The sequence below is a fragment of the Cryptomeria japonica genome, chromosome 4, assembly GCF_030272615.1.
Source record: "Cryptomeria japonica chromosome 4, Sugi_1.0, whole genome shotgun sequence".
Lineage (NCBI taxonomy): Eukaryota > Viridiplantae > Streptophyta > Pinopsida > Cupressales > Cupressaceae > Cryptomeria > Cryptomeria japonica.
The window spans coordinates 573875146-573896525 of record NC_081408.1 but is presented as its reverse complement, the minus strand read 5'-3'; the positions used below and the strand labels follow the sequence as shown (position 1 = coordinate 573896525).

The following is a 21380-nucleotide window of genomic DNA, read 5'->3' as shown; positions in this document are numbered from 1 at the left end:
CTTACAGGAGCCTTTTTTGATCATTAGTAATTGTTTTTGCATGGATTGAACAACGTGCTCAACAAAATTATATCTTACTGGTTGAGTTACACAATGGATGTTAAAAATAATTTCAAGAAGGCTAGCACCCACTTCCTTATCATTTTCCAATTCCAAGTAAAATGCCAACAAGGAAATAGTATCCCGAACCCATAGAACAAAATGTTAGAATGATAAGGAGGCTTATGATTCGGATCCAATAGTGTACCAAACATTATTAGAGATCTGATAAATGAATCTCTATAGTTCTTGCATCGAGAATCTCATAATTCTATGCCATCTTTCCTAGATCAATGTGGATGTTTGAGTTTTGTTCTTCAAACCTTAGGTTCAACAAATGAGCAAATTTTATCCCACGTTTATGGACAGAATTTCCTCTTTTGTATTTTTATTGACAATTGCTTTTTTAGCTTCATGATAATTTTTGGGGCAAACCAAGACAAAATTAGGGCAAGGGAATACTTCAGGTAACACCATGCTTCCCAATCTAGCATCCCACGATGCGATTTTATTTGTTATTTGTTTTAACATTGTGTTGAAAATAGTAAATTTTTTCCTGCTTGGATTTGCCACCTTATTAGAAAATTCATATCTAATATCTATGATACACTTTTCACCATGGATAGTAGGGTCATAAATATCATGGTATTCATCAGTGAAACCTAGTTTTTTAACTAGTTCGGTTAGGTACATTTTTTTTCACTTGGCTTCCTGTTGAACTACTGCTTCCCATTTTCCCCTTTGCTATTATTGTTAATAATTCAAAATAATGCTAGATACAAGCCTAAAAATCCTAAACCTCAAATTGAACCATGAGATTAAAAAAAGTAAAAAACGTGGGATGTAGGTGTTCTAGATTTTACCCAAAATTTCTATTTTGCTAGATTGGCGTAGACAAACTCTATTGCAACTTGCATTCCTCAATCTAGTAGCTAGTTATCCCTCGATTTACTAGTTTATCCATGAAATGAAATATGATTATGATTTATGAGTCACTTATTTTTGAAAACACTAAAAAGTACAAAAGTAATACCTAAAGGGTAAAATATCTAGAATCTTGTTGTAATTTTATTAATTATTATTAATATATATTCACTACTAAAGGACAAAACATTAATTGCTTCAATCTAACTTCTAAAGACAATGAGCACATCACCAGACTTAAGTGATGAGTCACTTTTGCAGACTGCTTTTGAAGTCTTTTTAATCCTTTTCAACTTTTGCCCGAAGTAGAGCTTAATTATAGATAATTAAATGTAAAACATTCAATTCCAGGTCAAGTTCTCAAAAATGTGTTTACTTCCCACATTCGGGCCGAAATCCACCCTAAGACATTGATCTATGCTCATCTAATGGACGATGGTATCTGTTGTCAATTGTCGTGGATCCCATGACTTTTGCCATTTTTTCGGGTACGTCACCACACTCGAGTGACTTTTTCGGACTATTTTTTAAGTCTTTTTAATCCTTCAACTTTTGCCCAAAATAGAGCTTTATAGACTTAATTATATTTAATTAAATGTAAAATGTTCAATTCCGGCCGAAGTTCTCACAAATGTGTTTACTTCCCACATTCGGGCCCAAATCCACCCTAAGTTGTTGATCTGTGCTCATCCAACGAACGATGGTATATGTTGTCAATTGTTGTGGGTCCCATGAATTTTGCCATTTTTCGGGCACGTCACCACGCTCGAGTCACTTTTTTGGACTATTTTTTAAGTCTTTTTAATCCTTCAACTTCCACCCAAAATAGAGCTTTATAGACTTAATTGTATTTAATTAAATGTAAAACATTCAATTCTGGTCAAAGCTCTCACAAATGTGTTTACTTCCCACATTCAGGCCAAAATCCACCCTAAGTCGTTGATCTATGCTCATCCAATGGATGATGGTATCTGTTGTCAGTTTTCGTCGGTCCCATGACTTTTGCCATTTTTTGGGCATGTAACCAGACTCGAGTCACTTTTTCGGACTATTTTTAAAGTCTTTTTAATCCTTTTCAACTTCTGTGAGAAATAGAGCTTTATAGACTTAATTATAGTTAATTAAATGTAAAACATTCAATTCTAGGTGAAGTTCTCACAAATGTGTTTACTTCCCACATTCGGGCCAAAATCCACCCTAAGTCGTTGATCTATGCTCATCCAATGGACGATGGTATCTGTTGTCAGTTGTCATGGGTCCCATGAATTTTGCCATTTTTTAGACACGTCACTAGACTCGAGTCACTTTTCCAGATAGTTTTTGAAGTCTTTTTAATCCTTTAAAACTTTTGCCTGAAATAGAGCTTTATAGACTTAATTATAGTTAGTTAAATGTAAAACGTTCAATTCCGGGTGAAGTTCTCACAAATGTGTTTAATTCCCACATTCAGGCCGAAATCCACCCTAAGACATTGATCTAATTGATCTAATCCTGTTCTCTAATTGAGTATGAGAATCTTGAATTTTCTTCTAATGACTTTGGCCTTTAGTCTAATAATGTGGTTAATCTTATTGATAAACCTGCACCTCCTAAGGACCTATGAAATATGCATTACCTTTAATCCTAGTGAGACTATTGAAACACCTGATGGCCCACTATATATCATTGCAAAGATCAAAGGCATACTCTCACGAGGGGTTCTCATTGATCCAACATGTATGGTGAATGTAATAACTTAAGAATATCTTTATACTTTACAATTGCATGAAGTAACATATGATAAATTTGATTTAGTGGTTAAGATTATTGATGGTTTCTCTTGTCTTACTATAGGTTCTATTACTCTTCCCATTAAGGTTGATACTAAGTGCTTAGCTGTCATTTTGCTATCATTCCTGCATCAGATCAATTTTGTGTGAAGTTGGGATATCCTTGGTTCCCTTCCATGAAAGCGATCCCATCTACAGTTCATAAATGTCTCAAATTTCTTCATAATGAAAAAATCATAACTATAAACCATAGCATGTACCAACCCATGCATGAACTAGTTCAAAACTTCAACCACAAGTAAGTTGGACTTTTAATTCACTTGTTTTTTGCAAGAAACTTTTTTTTTTCATATTTATAAAATTATAATCAACCATAATCAATGTACAAATAATTAATGGAACGAACTAGAACTTTTTTTTATATATTAAATATAGAGGAAGAAGAATTACATAAAAAAGATCACAATATTAAATTTATTTCTATTGTTTAACAAAATATTGAAATAATGTAGCTCATAGACAAAAAACATTTGCAAAATTATCATTAATAAAATGAAATAGAAAGCATTTTTATATCCATAAGAGGCAAACTGAAATGAACTGGAATTTGAAAACTTATCATTAATATTTATGTGTCAGAAATTTATAATTTTTACATGTCTAAGACTTGAGTCCCTCAAAAACTTTAAAGCCAAAATGAGTGAGCCACTGAGCTTGTGATGTTACGAGGACATAGACAAAAAAACAAAAATACTAGGGGTTCGGCACTAGGGCACAAGTAGTGGACATATTCATGGTTTACGCTAAGAATCTTGCCCTCCCTCCATGTAGAATTCTTCAGACATTATAAGCTAGGAAAATTCTAAAAGCCAATTGTAGTTTGGAAAGTCATCTAGGAGTAACCATTTCCAGAGAAAGTCCCTATCAATATGCACCCATTTCCTATGATGTATCAACTGCTTCGCATTCAGGTTCAAAAAAAATGGTTACGTGGCTACTGACACTGTTTGGTTAGGGAGGAGAAGCTTGGTTAATTCACTCACCCAAGGGATGCCCACCCTTACTTTTGCAAGGTTGACAACAATAATGTCATCTCCAAGGAATTCTTCTTTAAACACCTTCCTTAATAACATCAACATATCCACCTTGTCTCCTCCGAGGTCCAGAAGAGGCACCAAGAACCAGGACATAATGTGCATGTTAACACAATATCTATTTTCGTTATTCAGTCTCTGCCTAGGACCATCCTCATAGCCTCATTAGTGAACATCCCAACCTCCTTGTAGACTGATTGGAGGGTTGGGTCACTAACAGAGCCCAAAAAGGCTCTTTGGCCCTCCGCAGAAATGCTTCTCAAGCGAATAGGAGTGTTCATCTTGAGAAATCAGATTACCAAATTAAACAGCCTAAGCCTATAGATGTAGACTAGAGGCAAAATTTAAATACTACAAGCTCCAATGATTTATCTACCAAAGGCTAATTGAAGCTGAAAGAAGAAGAGATCATATACAAATAGCTGAAGCTCTTGATTGTAATAATACCTTCTCTAACTGTATTAATTGCTTTAAAATTTTTTAAATCTTTCGTATATCTCTACAAATATTTCCAATAAATGCAAAAGTGCCAAATTGGAAACAATTATAAACCAGTACCAAATTAGAAACAGCTATAATTTATAAACCAGTACCAAGTACCACATTGGAAGTCGTAGGGACAAAGTGGATTGCAGTTAGTGACTAGACATATATTAAGTGACTGATATTATCGATTGAGACATTTGATACATGTCTATTGAATCCAATTCGATTCCAGGCACTTTCTCCTGAACTACATTCTCTTCAAAAGTTTGGGCTGAAATAAAAATTCAGCCATTGATCAACAATCATCGAATGGTTTAAAATCATTGATGGATTTTAGGTACGTGTCACCCTTCACTTGACAAAGAGGTCACACTTATCAATACGTCATGCAGAGTCTTGACTCAATGTGATGTATCATGTGCCTTGTCTATTAATGACAATGAATTCATGAAATTGGCAATAAAATATATATTTTTCCATAAATAACAAAATATTAGCCAAATAAATTAAATAATTTTCAGGCGGTGGATAAAAATCGCCAATATGCTTAAATAATTTTTCCTTCGGACTAAAATTTTTTGCCCATACAATTATATATTTGTTCCTTTAAACAAAAAATATTTACCTCCTACAATATATATATATTTACCCACAGAAGAAGGTATTATTCGTGAGAATTTTATGTAAATTTCATACCCTAGGAAAAAATCGCCAATACAAAATAAATTTTTTTCCTACTTTGAAAAAAAAAAATTCGCCATCAATATGAAAATTTCCCCCCAAAAATAATGTCTAATTCGCCAGGATTTTACACTTTTTCCTAAGGGGTGGTTTCTTAAAGTTATTCCTATCCACAACTCCATTCAGTTGAGGTGTCTGGGGTGTAGACAACTGTCTTCTTATCCCATTCTTCTCACAATAGCTGTTAAATTCACTGGATGTGAATTCTTCACCCTGATCTAGCCTTAAGTATTTAATCTTCAATCATGTCTCTTTTGCAACTTTAGCTTTAAAGATTTTAAACTTTTAAAATGCTTAAGACTTCTCCCTTAGAAAAGTAACCAACATCATTCTTGAATAGTCATCAATGATTAGCATGAAATATCTATCATCTTGAAAACTTTTGATTCTAGCAAGACCACACAAATTAGTATGAATAAGATCAAGAACATCATTAGATTTGTCTTGTATACTCTTAAAAGAAGTTCTTATTTTTTTTCCCATTTGCCATTCCTTACATACCAAATTATAAGGCTTCACAATCTTAGGTATATCTCTAACTACCCTAGTAGAACTGATCTTTACAATGCAATTAAAATTCACATGACAAAACCTCTTATGCCATAGCCAACTCTCATCAGTTTGTGCAATCAAACATTTCTTCTCACCAGAGTTCAAATGAAAGATATTATCTTTAGTCTGTGTACCAGTTGCAATCTTCAATCCAGATCTATTGATAATCTTGCATTTTCCATCCTTGAACTATAACTGACATCGCTTATCCACCAACTTTCCTACACTCAAAAGATTATGCCTTAAACCTTCAATATAATAAACATTATCAGTGTTATGCTTACCATCCAATGATATTGTTCCTCTTCACTTAATTATGCATTTTTTGTCATCTCCAAATCTAACTAGACCACCATCAAATTCTTGCAAAGATAAGAAATTCCTTTTATCTCTAGTCATATGATGTAAACATCCACTATCAATTACCCATTCATCCTTGTCTTCAATTTTAGCAGCAAGGGACTTCTCTTCAAGTACCAGATCATCTTCCTTGATAGCCAAAAATGCCCATTCCTTTCTATTGTCAGATCCACTAGCTAAATCTTGTGTCGGTTCATCATCAAAATCAGTCAGACCTTCCTCATCAACAAAGTAGCATGATTTTTCTTTATTCCTCTTGTACTTATGCTTGTTATAATAATCATGGTTAGGCCTAAAAGGTCTTCTAGCTCTTTCTTCAAATCTTATAATTACTTCACATATAAAGCTTTCCAATCACTCTTTCCGGTAGATGATGTAGATACATGAAAAGAAGGTTCAAATTTTACATCTCAAGAAGGTCCAAATTCCTCAAGTTCAAAAGAAGATAACTTACCAACCAAGGTATCCCTATTAACAAAGGTGTTTTCTATAGTTCATAGCTCATTAATTGTAGCATCCTCCATCTTATAAGATGGTGGAAAATCTCTTAGTACTTTAGAAACTATTTCATCTTTTCTTAGAGATCCACCACGACATTGAATTCCCATAACAATCTCATTAACTCTCTCCATAAAAGCGGTAATCATTTCATCTTCTTCCATCTTTAGGTTCTCATATCTCACCAAGTAGCCATCAAGTTTAGCAATTTTAATAGTAGGGTCACCTTCATTCAAAGTCTCCAATTTGTCCCATATAGCCTTTGTAGCTGATTTGTCAGTTAGTCTCATTATTTGTTGATCAGAAAGTGCACACAAAAGGGCTTCTCTAGCTCTACAATCATTTTCAAGATCCTTATCTAGGTCTACCGGAGGAGGATTGCCAGATGTCAGATTATGAGGTATATATCCTTTCTCATTGATCTCCCAAATTCCTTGCCAAGATATCTCAGATGAGTCTCCATCTGAATCTTCCATACTCTGTAATTTATTCCATCAAGCCTAGGAATTTCTCTCCAGAAAATAGCTACATATGTATTTGATGAACTTGAACTATTAGATGCCATAGGATCTTCCTCAAGCTTTTAAGCTTCTACAGAGAGGACCAAGCTCTAAAACCAATTTTTAGACAACTCAAATAACTAGAGGACAAGTGAGAGGGGTGGGTGAATCAGTTGTCAACAGATTACAAAATTTTAAGCATTCAAATCCTTATTTTTGGAAAACATAAAACCAATACCAAAATGCATAAACTAAATACTAGAATAACCGATATAGCAATTAAACATAAAAATAAATCATAGAACAATTACCATCCATCCAGAACACATGACACCAATATTTGTACATGGAAAACCCGGTAAAGGGAAATACTACGATGGGAAGCCAGCCTACAGTTAGATAATACTTTTGCAGTAAGTATGTGATTACAAAATGAGAGGCGTACACATACAGGAAGGCCAACGGCCTATAACACATTGCTCATCACAAAAGGAGCCTCACTTACTACAAAATAAATCTAGAAAATAATCTGGAAAGAAGAGTGAACTACAAAGATAGCATCTCCTATGCCTAAGTATAGTTCCAGTTAAGTTCAGTGCTAGAGGCCTTAAACCTCTCTTACCAACCTAATTCGATCAGCTATGATCAACCAAAACTCCTGCATATGATTACAACATTATTCATATAGGTAATCACCTAACCAACCCATAACCATAATCCCATTACCATGATCTACAAAGAGATCTTACATCATATTTATACCAACCCAAGACCTAAACAATTAGGTCAGCCACCTAAAAGATAATACAATAAATTCATAACATAAACCTATAATCCAATGATTAACCAAGTCGTCTTAGGCTAAAAACAATGTAACCCAATCATTAAATCCTTCCGGTAACGCATCGGGAACATCCTCCAACACATTACATAAACTGGTCCATAACCTAGATAATGCTAGACCCAAAATAGGTTGCCATAAACCAAATCCAACACCACCGATGAACTGGAGCATGAACATGATAACCATCAACATCTTGAGAAGCATCTAGAAGCACCACCAACACCACTTATCATGCACATAAATAAATATTCAACAAAGCTTTGTCAGTAAAACCATTACCAGTAACCAAAAGGCTTACTAGAACAAATGATAGTATCTAAGTCATCAAATCCCAAACCAACTGATCGTGATATGCATCTGAATAGCATGGATGACAAATCCAAATCAATTTCACAAACCAAAGCATACCAGAACATACTAGATCAATATCATAATCCAACCACTCTACTAGAACCAACTGAAAACCGATAAACAACCAAAATAGTCAGTGTTGCCATGAATGACAAAACATCAATGCAACACATGATCAATTCCTCCAAATTGCTAACAAATACAAGAATCTAATTGGCACTAAATGGGTCTTTATAAACAAGTTAATTGAAGAAGGCAAGTTTGTGAGAAAAAAAGAAAGATTGGTTTGAAAAGGCTATGGACAAGAAGAAGGAGAAGATTATGGTGAAACCATCACACCTGTGGCGAGATTGGAAGGAGTAAGGATGCTACTTTCTTATATTGCATTTAAAGGATTTAAAGTCTATCAGATGGATGTTAAACCATCTTTTCATAATGGCATCCTTGAAGAAGAAGTATACATTGAACAACTAGATAGATTTGCTTTGTGTCAAGACAAAGATATGGTTTGCAAACTACATAAGGCTCTGTATGGATTGAAGCAAGCACTGAGAGCATGGTTTCAAAGGTTGCATGCACACTTGATCAAGATAGGATTCCAGCATACCAATGAAGATAGTAACATATATCTAATGACTGATGGAGATAAAGTATTGATAGCTGAAGTATTTGTGGATGACATATTTTTTTGTAGTAATCATGACTTATGCATGGATTTTGTTGAGGAGATAAAAAAAGAATTTGAGATGTCTCTTATTGATGAAATTAAATTTTTCATTCGGTTGCAAATCCAATAATTGGATGGTGGAATTTATCTGTCAGAGTAAGTATGTCAAAGAGATGTTGAAAATATTTGGCATGGAGGATTGTAGACCGGTTGGTACTCTGATGGTGATAGGCTACAAGTTGTCTAAACAAGATGATTCACCATCTATTGATGAGAAATAATACAGGTCTATGATTGGTAAATTGCATTATGTCATTCATAGAAAAACTGATATTGCACATGTTGTTGGATTAGTTTCTAGATTTAAAAAGGATGCCTAGGAGACTCACTTGGTAACAGTGAAAAGGATATTATGATGCCTGAAAGGCACAGTAGATTATGGTTTATGGTATCCTTATAAAAGAAAATTTTCTTTGAATATGTTTAGTGATGCTGATTGGACAGGCAATGTTGATGACCAGAAAAGAACTACCAATGGAGCTTTTCTTCTTGGAGGCAGATTGGTTGCTTAGACAAGTAAGAAGAAAACCTGTGTTTCTCATTCAACTACAGAAGCAGAGTATGTTGTAGCATCAATGAATTGCACGTAGGCAATCTGGATGAGACATGTGCTTGAATGATTCAGATTTGATATGTCTAAACTGGTAACTATTTACTGTGATAATACTAATGCAATTAATATTTTGAAAAATCTTGTGCTACATGCAAGAACAAAGCACATAGAATTAAAATATTATTTTCTAAGGGAAAGAGTACAGGAAAACCAAGTTAGAATGGAGTATGTGACAAGAAAAGAGCAGCTTGCTAATATTTTCACTAAACCATTGTCGAAGATAAACTTTGAGTACCTCAGAGGTAAATTAGGGGTCAGACCCTACTCAAAAAGCACTAGGATGCAGGAGATGCATCAATCCAGTGGGCTTATTGACTAATTTTCACTTTGGATTGATGGGATGCATGCTACTCCGTAGGGGGAGAAACTTAGATGAGTTTTGCAGATATGTTGAAGACAACAGCAACATCAGATTTGATGATTAGTGATGCTTGTGCATCTTTGGCATTATTGTCAAAGCGGGAGAAGAAATATGATTAGTCATGAGAGAAGAAATATGATGAGGAGGAGATGGATGTGTAATAGAAAAGAGGAGAAGAAATGAAGATAAAGTGTAACCGGTAGATGAGGTGCAATAGAGAAGAGTAGAGCTGCAGAGAATGTCTAGAATAGAACAGAACAATATGAGTTGAGTATGTTGATGTTTAGTGTTTCCATCAATGCCAAAGGGGGCGATTGTTGGCATATTTGGTATAACTGATATAGATAGAGAACAATCACTGAACCGGTACAAGGCTATTTAAGATGAAATTGTGATGAAGAGATTGAGATTGCATAATGGATGACTCTAATAAGTTATTTCTGTTCTCATTGCTGGAAACTAATGTTTATTCATGTCTACTGATGATTTCTTATATTTTATTGTTTCATCTAAATCTTTTGGTCTACCGAAGAGAGCTTACTGGTAAAGAATGAAGAAATTGGGTTTTAGGACCTTAACCGGTATATGAGGAAATATTCTGATTGTATCTGGTGATTGGTGATGATTGAGGTTTTATGGTTTTGAATATGAGTTCCTATCATTGTAACATGTATCTAACCAAAACCGCATCATGTTGTGACAACTAAAAGTTATGTTTATAATTTTTGTTGATTTTTTGTAAGGGTTTAAGAAGTGTTTAAGGACCAGTAAAGAATTCTCTTAACCGGTAATGATTTTTGGTTTGGCGATGATCTACATCAAATTCACATGTTGATGATAACACGACACAAACCGTGTGATGTGTTTGAAAGATGTTTTGGCACGTTTGGAGAACAAATTTCTTGGGAATGTGCAAAGTGCTTAGCGAAATGAGCTAAGGGTTTGACTTTGTACTAGATTGACTTGCGATGATGACTTATGATCATTCAATGACTGATATTGATTTGTAATTGATTGTAATGATCCATATGATGATCTATAATGAGTTGTAAAGATCTGTGATTATCTATGTAGTAAGTCTTAGGGTTTTGATGCCAACCTAGTTGTAAAGGTTATTCAGCTGAGTAAGGTTGATGTTTTGAAGTGTTGGTGATTTTGAGAAGTGTGTGAAGCTGAACCAAGGTGTGAGAGATCTACCAGAGTGATGTAGACTTAGAACTTAATTGGATCTGATCAAGCAAGTAGTTGAGTTCTATACACAGATCGTTCACTATTGTTCTCTAACAATTACATCAGCTAAAATCCCTTAACTGGGTAGGTCCCGAGAGGCCTCATATTGTAAAATCCCCTAATAGGATGACTCAATATCTGAGTTCTAAATCCTCTTGTGAGGTTGATCCTAACAAATCAAATCTCCTAATAGGGCTGAAGTAAATCCCTTAACCGGGTGACTTCTAACAGGGCATCATTGTAAGCTTCTAACTGGGCTTGGCTCCTAACAGGGCACATTTTGAAAGAGTGCAAAATATTTGTGGGTACCAATTCCCACCGTGGTTTTTCCCTATTTGGGTTTCCACATGAAAATCGTGGTGTTCATATGGTGAATGTTTTTGATGTGATGGTATGCTTTACTTTCAGTTTATGCATGGTTAATGAACACTTAAAGTGTAGCATTGATATATCAGTTTACCAGATGTTTATCAGTAGATAGCGGTAGTGATAAATGACTTTAGTGTTGATTTATATTTGATTTGGTGAAATTTTTATGAGTCTAAGTTTCTAATTTCAAATTATTGTTAATACTGATTCGCCTCCCCTCTCAGTATTAACCGGATGCAGATAGTGATACTGGTAAATGACTCTAGTGTTGATCTATATTTGATTTGGTGAAATTTTTATGAGTTTAAGTTTCTGATTTCAAATTATTGTTAATATTGATTCATCCCCCCTCTCAGTATTAACCGGATCCTCTAAGATTAACAATATATCCTTTCTTTTATTTCCAATTTTTAACTTAACGAATTCATGAATGAATGTCTTTGCAGATGGTTTTGATGTAATATTAATTTTTTTTCATTAAATGTAATGGAATATAGAATATGAGATTAGAAGAAATTATGATTTAAATAATATTATATATCCTTTAAGTTATTAGAAGTTAAGTCTAATAAGAGGTCTAATTCAACTATTTTGAAAATGTAGTGGAAGCATCAGCCATCATTCAACAACAAATAAACTATACTTATGTTGGTGACCCATGCTTGCCCTTACATTATTCTTGGGATTGGTTAACTTGCAATGATGATGAATCACCTAGAATTGTGATCCTGTAAGTGATACTTAAAATTTATATTTAATTCATTTAACTTTAACTTGTTATGTTAATCTAACATTTATATTTTTGCATTCTTCAGGAATCTATCAAGAAAAGGCTTAACGGGTAGTATTCCTGCTAACATTAGCAGTCTTACAGCATTGGAGATTATGTAAGTTTTATTTTCTAACAAATTTTATAAAGATAATAGTTTTATTAATAAGTATATTGATAATATACATATGATTTATATTTTAAAAAATATTTAGAAAACAACTTAACTGCTCAATCAATAGGTTGAGACTACTTTTTAAGCAACAGAAGAGGCCAGATATATCTATTTACTTTCGCCAGAAAACATGCGGGCCACTGTCATATATACTTCATTCTTGATGTTTAACCTTTAGGATCACCTTGTACTGTTTTATACGCCTCAATATTTCCAAGAACCACTGTTCCCCTCATTTTCTTCTTCCGGTGAAGATAAGTTTAAAGACTATGATGATATGGTTGGAAGTTATAAGTCATTAGAGTTATTTCCAAAACCGAAACACCTATTTGTTCAGTCTCCTAGTAAAAAAATTTGTTATATGTGTTTTCAGTGATCTGTCTAACAACAACTTAAACGGAACAATACCCGAATCGCTGGCTACTTTGACAAACTTGAAGAAACTGTGAGTGTTCTCTTGACATTTACAAATTGTGCAATCTATATTCTTTTAGTTCTGCTACTATTTTATGTCAAGAGATTTGTTTGACTTGTTATGGAATTCACATAGAAGCTATTGTTTCTTGAATGGGAACGTCTTTTGTGAATGAAAACTTTCTTTCAGTGATTTGGAGAACAACGACCTCGGGGGAACAGTGCCCGCAGCTTTGAAAAGTAAAAAGAACCTAAATCTCAGGTGAAGTCTCAAAATCCATTACAAATGATGAATTTTGATTACAATATTGTGGGTCATTTTACTGTCTGAGGAAAATTTTATTCGGTTTGAAACCTAAAAGTTAGGAGTTCATAATTTACTGATTTCAGATATATTTGTTTTGTAGTCTTTCGGGAAATGTACATCTTTGTTATGAAGGCCACAATTTTTGTAGAAGGAAATCCACAAGCAAAGGTTTGATTATCGGTTTAGCTGTTGGTTGTAGCGTCATAGCACTATTAATAGGCGCCTTCACTGCCGTCGTAATTAATCGTAGAAATTCCAGAAGAAGCAATGCTACAGGCTAGTATGCTTGTTTTACTTCCCCATTTTTTTCGACTCTAACCATCGGATGTAGTCAGTTTTAATAATATAAAGATTGTCACGCTACAGAATCCGCGGTTTCCGATAACACGCAAGTTGTAATCGAACCAATTCGCAGAGAATACAGCTACGAAGAGGTCAAAGAAATGACTTATGAGTTTAAAAGGCAAATTGGGAAAGGAGGATATGGACCTGTATTCTACGGTCAGTTAAAGAACAAACAGGAAGTAGCAGTCAAAATATCCTCAGAAACATCTAACCAGGGGACGCATGAATTTACTACGGAGGTCTGTATGTTTCCTTGATGAATTGGGCCATAACAGGAATTCGAGCACGAATCTATAATTTGGTTTCTAATTTCTTCTTAAATGAAAATTTGTTCGCAGACTGTCTTTCTCTCAAGACTACATCACAAAAATCTTGTGTCTTTACTGGGATATTGTTGTGAAGGACCACACCGAATATTGATTTACGAGTTTATGCCTAGGGGAAGCTTGCATAGAATTCTCCATGGCAATCTTCTGCTCCTTTCTTTTTCTAAAGTAACAGTTAAAATTTAGCTTTATCACGTTCAAATTTCTCATGGTTGACCTAAATAACCTGAGTAACCAATTTTTAATTAAAATCAGTCTTGAACAAAAGCGAAAGGTTATTATTCATTGAAGAAGAGCAATGTTTTTATTAAAATAATGATAGTAGACTGTCAATAGTTGAGCAAAAATCATTTACTACAACTGGAAAAAAGGGGCAAGCAAGTGATTTGACAGCTTTCCTTCCATTTTCTTTTCCCTCTTAATTTGAACTTGCATATGATAAGTATAGTTACATTAAGAAAAAGACAAGTTGCCTAGTGAACTGATGATATCTCTACCATTTTGAAAGATAATCAATAGTTATGAAGGCCGCCTAGAGTTTTTATTTTCTAAGCCCACTGATTGTTAGTAGGAAAGTGTTTTTTTTTTCTCTCTTGGACTAAAATATGGCTCCATGCTTGCAGGAACGTCTTCATCAAAGCAGTGCCTTGACTGGGGAAGAAGGCTTGACATAGCCTTAAATGCAGCTCAAGGTATATCCATTCCTTTATACAACACAAGACAGTTTGTAATCTAATTTTATTTAAGGAATAACTGATGGTGTGATAATCAGGATTGGAGTACTTACATTCTGGATGCAAACCTCCCATAATTCATAGAGATATCAAATCAGACAATATATTACTAAGTGAAAGAATGGAAGCAAAAATAGCAGATTTTGGGCTGTCAAAGGATGGGCCAGCTAGTGAAGCAAGTCATGTCTCAACAAATGTGAAGGGCACATTTGGCTACCTTGATCCACAGTAAATTAAGTTCTGATAATTTTCATAATTGTTAATACATGTAAAATAAATTATACCACAAATGCTGAAAGTGTTTTCAGTGCTTTTCTTTGGATAGATATGCCAACACTGGGAATTTAACAGAAAAAAGTGACGTATATAGCTTTGGCGTTTTAATTTTAGAGATCATCTCGGGAAGAAAGCCTATTTATACGAATAGTTCAGATGAAAGGATTAACATTCTAAGCTCGGTAAGCACAAGGATAACAATGTTCTAAACACTTAAAAATTATTCAATCAAGAAACAAGATATGGTGCAGTTTGATTTAATAATATTGATTTATGTTGCTGCAGTCAAGGTTGATGATTTCTGGAGGAGATATTGACAGCTTGATAGATCAAGATGTAGGGGAAATCTTTCACCCGGGTGCAATGTCTAAGCTTGCAGGACTAATAATGTCGTGTACAGAGGAGCAAAAAAATCATAGAACCAATATGAGCCACGTTGTGAGTGAACTGAAAGAAGCTCTTCAACTACAACATACAATAGGTAGGGGAGAGGATGGAGTAGTAGAACACCCTAGCTACACTCCAATTAATGTTGAATTCTCAGCGGCTACCATAGAGAGCTCCGTTCTCTCTCCCAGATAAGATAGTGTATGGGTCAGCAACGATCATTGTCCCACTTCATTCACGTTTTAGGGGACGGTCTGTTAACCATTAAATAATTCTGCACACGCTTTTTTATCCATGTATGTTGTGACATCTAATATTTATGTGTGTTTGTGTGTTGTTGTAAAAGAAAATTGAATGTTTGTTAGTAATAGTCTTGGGCAATAAGAATTTCAATGGTTGAAATACTAGATAGTTAAGTTCATAATCATAGTTTCTTATTATATTTAGTTTCTTGATAATAAGAATTTGTTGTGTTTATATAATTATATTCAAGTCATTTTTTTCTTTTTACACACTCTCTCTTAAAATAAAAAGATTACACACACCCCATCAAAATTGTTTGTTAAAATTGTAAAGATTCTATAATTTTATTATTTAATATTAATGCAAACAAATAAAATTAGATAATTAAATTTATTATGTTTAATTTCTTGATAATAATCTTACATGGGAGGTCTTGGGTTCGAGTCTGCTCAAGCCCATTTGTCCCACAAATATGAGGATGAGGCCCCTGAAATGATCTCAATGGTCTCTTAAAATAAAAGAGATTACAAGCACTCCATCTTGTATTTTTTGATAATAAGAGTTTGTTATGTTTATATAATTATATTCAAGACATTTTTGTCTTTCTACATTCTCTGTCTTAACATAAAAAGATTACAAGGACTCCATCAAAATTATTTACTGAAATTGTAAAGATTCCATGATTTTATTATTTAATATATATATGTGTGTGTGTTTACTTTCTTGATAAAAAAAAGTTCTTGTGTTTATATAAATATGTTCAAGTCATTTTTGTTTCTCTAAACTCTCAATATCTTAAAATAAAAGAGACTATAAACACACTATTAAAATTATTTACTGAAATTATAAAGAATCCATAATTTTATTATTTAATATTTTAAAAAAGAAAATCAGAAAAAAAATTCAAATTTCACAGTTTACATCTAAAATATAGGCCCTCGTTATATTTAAATTGGCATGTTTAAATATATTTGCTTAGAAGCATCGGTGAAAGAATAAACATTATTTGCGTAGAAAAGCTTATGAAATGCGAACCCTACATTCCACGTTAGGTCAAAGCTTAGGCTATACTATCTATGTAAGGGATTCACGGGGTCACACTGTCTATCCCGCGGGCTACTTCTTTCTTGCTAAATTCTCAACTCACCGCACTTGCTTGTTGTTAAATGCTGAACAACCTGCCAAAGTGTTGACTGGATCATCGTCAAAGTCCATGCCGTGTTGAATGCTTTGAATATCAAAGGAAAACAATGACCTCTCTCCCCCAGTCATTTTTAAATTGGCAAAATTTTATTTCTTTCCCCGCAGCTTCCTCAAACTCACTAACACAATTTATACACGAACCCTCTGTGTCTCTCTTGACACGAGATAACGAATTTGAGGTTAGAAAACCTTGGTATTAAATACTAGCAGTCTATTACGAAATCTTTGAACTGTTTGATCCCAGGTTTCCAACGGGATTCAGCGAACATGATGCATCGACTAAGCCGTGGGGTTTGGAGGATATGAGAAGAAGAACAATCTAGCCTTAACAAAACTAAAGAATTCTTACTTTTGACTCCATTGCGCTGGAGAGGCAGTGGAATCAGTGCGCACCTTCCTTTGCAGCTTCTGAAGATTGAATATGATGACTGAATCATCACTTCTGTCATATCCTTGTCAGCTTCTGAAGCTTGAATGTGATGATTTCTATCGTATTCTCTCTCTTCTAGGCTTTTAATATTTCCTTCACCTACTTCCTTATCCTTTATTTTTTCATCTCTTTGACATATTCCATTATGTCATTAGGTGCAAGAATAACATTGTTATAAGATTTGATTCCAAATTCTATTGATATTTATTTTATTGTTATATTTTCAAGTAATATTCTTTCGAGAGCATTTGTAAATGTAAGTGATTTCATTATTTTTCAAATATATCTTTATTTGATTTGATGAATGATCATTTTCGAAAATTCATTGGTTTTTCTATTTTTAAATTAGATATTAGTTTTTCTATTTCCAAATTAGATATTTCCTCTTGCAATCCATCTTCTTAACTCTCAAATATTTGAATTCCAATATCTACTAACTTATCGTATTTTATCTCTCCTAAACAATTGTAACTTTCCAATTTGACCAACTTTCCGATTAGACCAGCTAAATCCATGAGATAGAAATACTTTTAATAAATATCTAGTAATGGATAGAAAGGTTGATGTGTAGGCTGATGTATATTTTCTAGCTTTCCAAGCCATGGCATTCACATCAACCATGATAAGTAATACCGTTGAATTTCAAATCTTTGGTAGGATTGGTGGATCCCAATACTTTGAAGGAAGTTTGTTAGAGTGGTCTTAGAAATCGTGCACTTAGTAGGACCAAAATTTGTCTCACTCTCTATGGTAGACTCCAACACCATCCACCATCTAGGAAAATGTTAGAATAGATTCTGCTATTACATTATTTGCCAACGGTTAACACATGACGGGCAGTTACACTATTATAGTTATACCAACTGTGACACAACTCTTATGTAAATTCTATTGCATTTAATCAAATGATCATAAAAATTTACCCTCATTTTAGTAGCAGATCTCATATTTCTCCTATACCTGGGAGTATGAAGGTTGTTTGAGGAGCAACATCGAGAGGGAAGACAAGGATGCGTGGAGTCATCGCGGTGTCTCTGTTTTTCAACGATGATGAATTCATTTTAGTAAATCTGCCACTATGGTGCGATGTGAATATGAATGCTACAATAAACGTTTTGGAAGTTATCCAACTACTCCCTAAATCAATTTTCTCAAACAAAAAATGTTCTCTCCTCTTTTCTAATGTAAGGGTGGCACCAATCATCGAATTGAAAATGTGTTTTATAGAGGCATTGAAGTAAGCATAAAGTGTTGGGTATATGAAGCCCAACATTCACATGATCTTTTGGCTCCTTCAACTCTTCGATTTATACCTTTGTATGAATATATAAATGTGTATGCAGTCCATGTATGGTTATTGGATTGATAACGATTGATAAGAGTATTCCCTACTTTGAGTGGGATGTAGGCATATTTGCCGAACCATGATAAATTATGTGTTGTCTCTTGTTTTTCTTTATTTTGTTTTTGTTATCGTTTTTCTGTTCGTTTTAATCTTTACAATTGGTATCAGAGCTCGGGTTAAGACTTTGAGCAGAGATGGAAGAAGATGGAGCAAATTGCGTCATTGACGAGTTTCTCAGCAATTTAGACGCGGAAGGGAGTGAAGTTGTGCAAGTGAAAGCTAAAACAATTCGCCATGTACATTGGTGGGATGGTTGGAAAGATGAAGAAGAAGATGCCAATTTTGTGGACAAGATCCAAGAATATGATGAAGAAGAAAAGAGGGAAGAGCAAAAGAGATCATGAGAAATTGTGAAGAAGGTCAAACTACAAACCTAGAGGTCAAACTTTTTCATAATATCTTTCTTCCTTTCACATTTTGGGTTGACAAACATGAATAAAATTTTTAGTAGTGGTTTAAAATTTACACTGTTTCCCTCATTATTGTGACTTGATGTTTAAACTATGTCCCTTGATGGCTAGTAGTTTATTATTTTAGCAAAAAGGTCACATTACTTTATTCCTAAGTTCAAGACTTTGGAGAAACTCATCAAGTATAGTTATAAGCCTCTCTGTTTGATTTTGTCTAATTTAATTCCCCAAAAGGGATTGGACTTGCACATGAAATTTAAAGTCACAATCTTATGTTCATAGTTTATTTGACTATTTCTTGCATATATTGTTTTTTTTTGTCAAATACATTTGAAAAGTGCCTAAATATAGTTTCTCCTCCAAAAATCACTACCCATTTTGGAGTACCTACTAGGATTGTTGGATTACAATATTGTTTCACCTTCATTTTTTTGCTTGGATTTGTATTTTTTCCTCAATATCTTTGATTCCTTTTATTTTTGTCTAAATATCCAATCCAATTTCCATTTATACTAATTAGTTGATAGGATATATATGGTGAGGAACTTCCCATGGGAATTCAGGAGTCTCATGCTAGAATTCTAATGTCAAAATTTTTACGTCAATTTTTCACGTTAGTAGTTTTCACATGGGATTGTGAATCATTAGTTTACAAATTTGGTCAAAGTGTCTGCAAGGGTCTTTTTCACTACTTCATTGATCTTTATAGCTCACTCATCTTCACCTATGTTAAAAAAAAAATAGTCAAGTTTGTACTTTTTAATCAACCATTTGTGTCATCATTTTGTTTCTTGGGTTCTCATTTCTTCAGTGATTTGGACTTTGAAACAACCAATGGGAGAGGAAATTTACTAAAAAATAGGTTTATCTATTTACCTTAGAAAAAATATATTTTGGAAAATTGACAAATTGGGAAACTGGTTATAGATAGAGCTACCAAATTTGAATGAGAAATTGTTATGGTTGTGACAAGATAGGTCATTTTGTAAGTGATTTCGCAATGAAGAGAAGGAAGAATGGTTCAAATTTCAATCCAAAGAACCAACATAAATAGTATTTGAACTAGTGACCTATAACAAGAAACAATTCTTTTCTTGGTTTTTATTTGCTTTAAAACATCATGAACTAGAACACAGTCATTTTACAACACTAGCTATTGTCATTGCTTCAATGTACATCTATTCCATTTAAGTGATAAACACACCTCAAATTACCCCTAGACCATAAGTCTTTAATTCTTAAATTATTTTTATTATATAGATGAATATAAACAGATGGTTCTTTAGCTGAACAAAAAGAAATTCTAGCAGAACATCTGGAATAAGATTATTTAAATAATATTCATCTGTTTGAAAAATGACGTAACACCACCTAATCATCTAGACAACAATATTTCATTTTGTTGTACCGTGGACAAATTAATATCTCCATTGGTTGGAATTACAAACAATTTCAAGGGTTGATTTCGTTACAACCTATTTTTATGTGTAATTTACTCCTAATTATGCTAAATTTTTAGATCATCTCGAATATTTAATGTGTTACTCTAAAGAATTAGTCTCATTGGGGAGATTAATGTTGTATTCCTCAGAAAAGCTTGAGCATACGTTTACCTACTGTTCTTTGCTTCTTATGTGTCATGTTGCAAGTATATGGATAGATGGTTCAGTAGGGTCCAATTTCAACCAGGAGAATAAATGTTGCCATGAAATTGTTAGAAAAAATCTCATCTCAAATTTACAATAAGGTTTTTCTTCATGGCCTTTGCATTTGTCTGAAGATTATTCCAATATTTGTAGTGGCAACCTAAAGTGAATTGGCATCTTTTAAGTGAAAATAAGACTCTCAAGGATGAAAAGAAGGAATAGGTTGAGCAAATTGTTGGAGAAATTAGGGGTTTTTATGCAAAAGAAAAAGTGGAAACATTAGTTGTTCTCTTGACTACCAACATAGAATGATACAATGATTTTTGTGCTAGAGCTAAATGACACAAAAGAGACCCAAATTGCATCTCCTAAAACAAATGAATGAATTTATTCATAAGTTGACTTGCAACTTTCACTGTTTTTTATTTTTTCTAATATTTAAAACTCTTAGTGACTACTATTGTTCATAATTTTAAGAATTTGTCTTACATATTTCTAGTTCATTGCTAATATGTGTAATAGGACTTCTTTCTGACTAGTTTGAATTATGTTGAATCATTGACTGTACCTTATGTTACCTTATGTTACCCGTAGTTTTCCAATAAATCTAGTCACTATGCATTGATTAAAAAAATAGCATATTAGTTTAAAAAGGAGGTGGTGTGGAATCCTATTACAAAAATATAGGCAACCTTTGGCAATATCATCCCAACTCATTCTTAGATGATTGTGTTACATTTATCAAAATGTATATAAAATATGAACACTAATACAATATGTGAATATTTATCTAGATTTTAAAACTCCTCAAAATTTATTTTCATCTCTTCCTCTTCTTCATTCTATTGGACT

At 33.5% G+C, this 21380-nt stretch overlaps 1 protein-coding gene across 1 annotated transcript in view; it reads left to right on the top strand.

Moving 5' to 3' along the window:
• LOC131071039 (probable LRR receptor-like serine/threonine-protein kinase At1g07560) overlaps positions 1-15386 on the top strand; it is a 33419-nt gene extending 18033 nt beyond the window's left edge. Inside the window, exons 2-12 of the mRNA XM_058006738.1 lie at positions 11905-11915; positions 12274-12345; positions 12776-12847; positions 13007-13078; positions 13224-13399; positions 13490-13707; positions 13807-13933; positions 14418-14486; positions 14567-14756; positions 14854-14986; positions 15090-15386. Of these exons, the coding sequence (XP_057862721.1) occupies positions 11905-11915; positions 12274-12345; positions 12776-12847; positions 13007-13078; positions 13224-13399; positions 13490-13707; positions 13807-13933; positions 14418-14486; positions 14567-14756; positions 14854-14986; positions 15090-15386 (1437 nt within the window). The remainder of the gene's footprint in view (positions 1-11904; positions 11916-12273; positions 12346-12775; positions 12848-13006; positions 13079-13223; positions 13400-13489; positions 13708-13806; positions 13934-14417; positions 14487-14566; positions 14757-14853; positions 14987-15089) is intronic.
• Positions 15387-21380: the final 5994 nt, after the last annotated feature.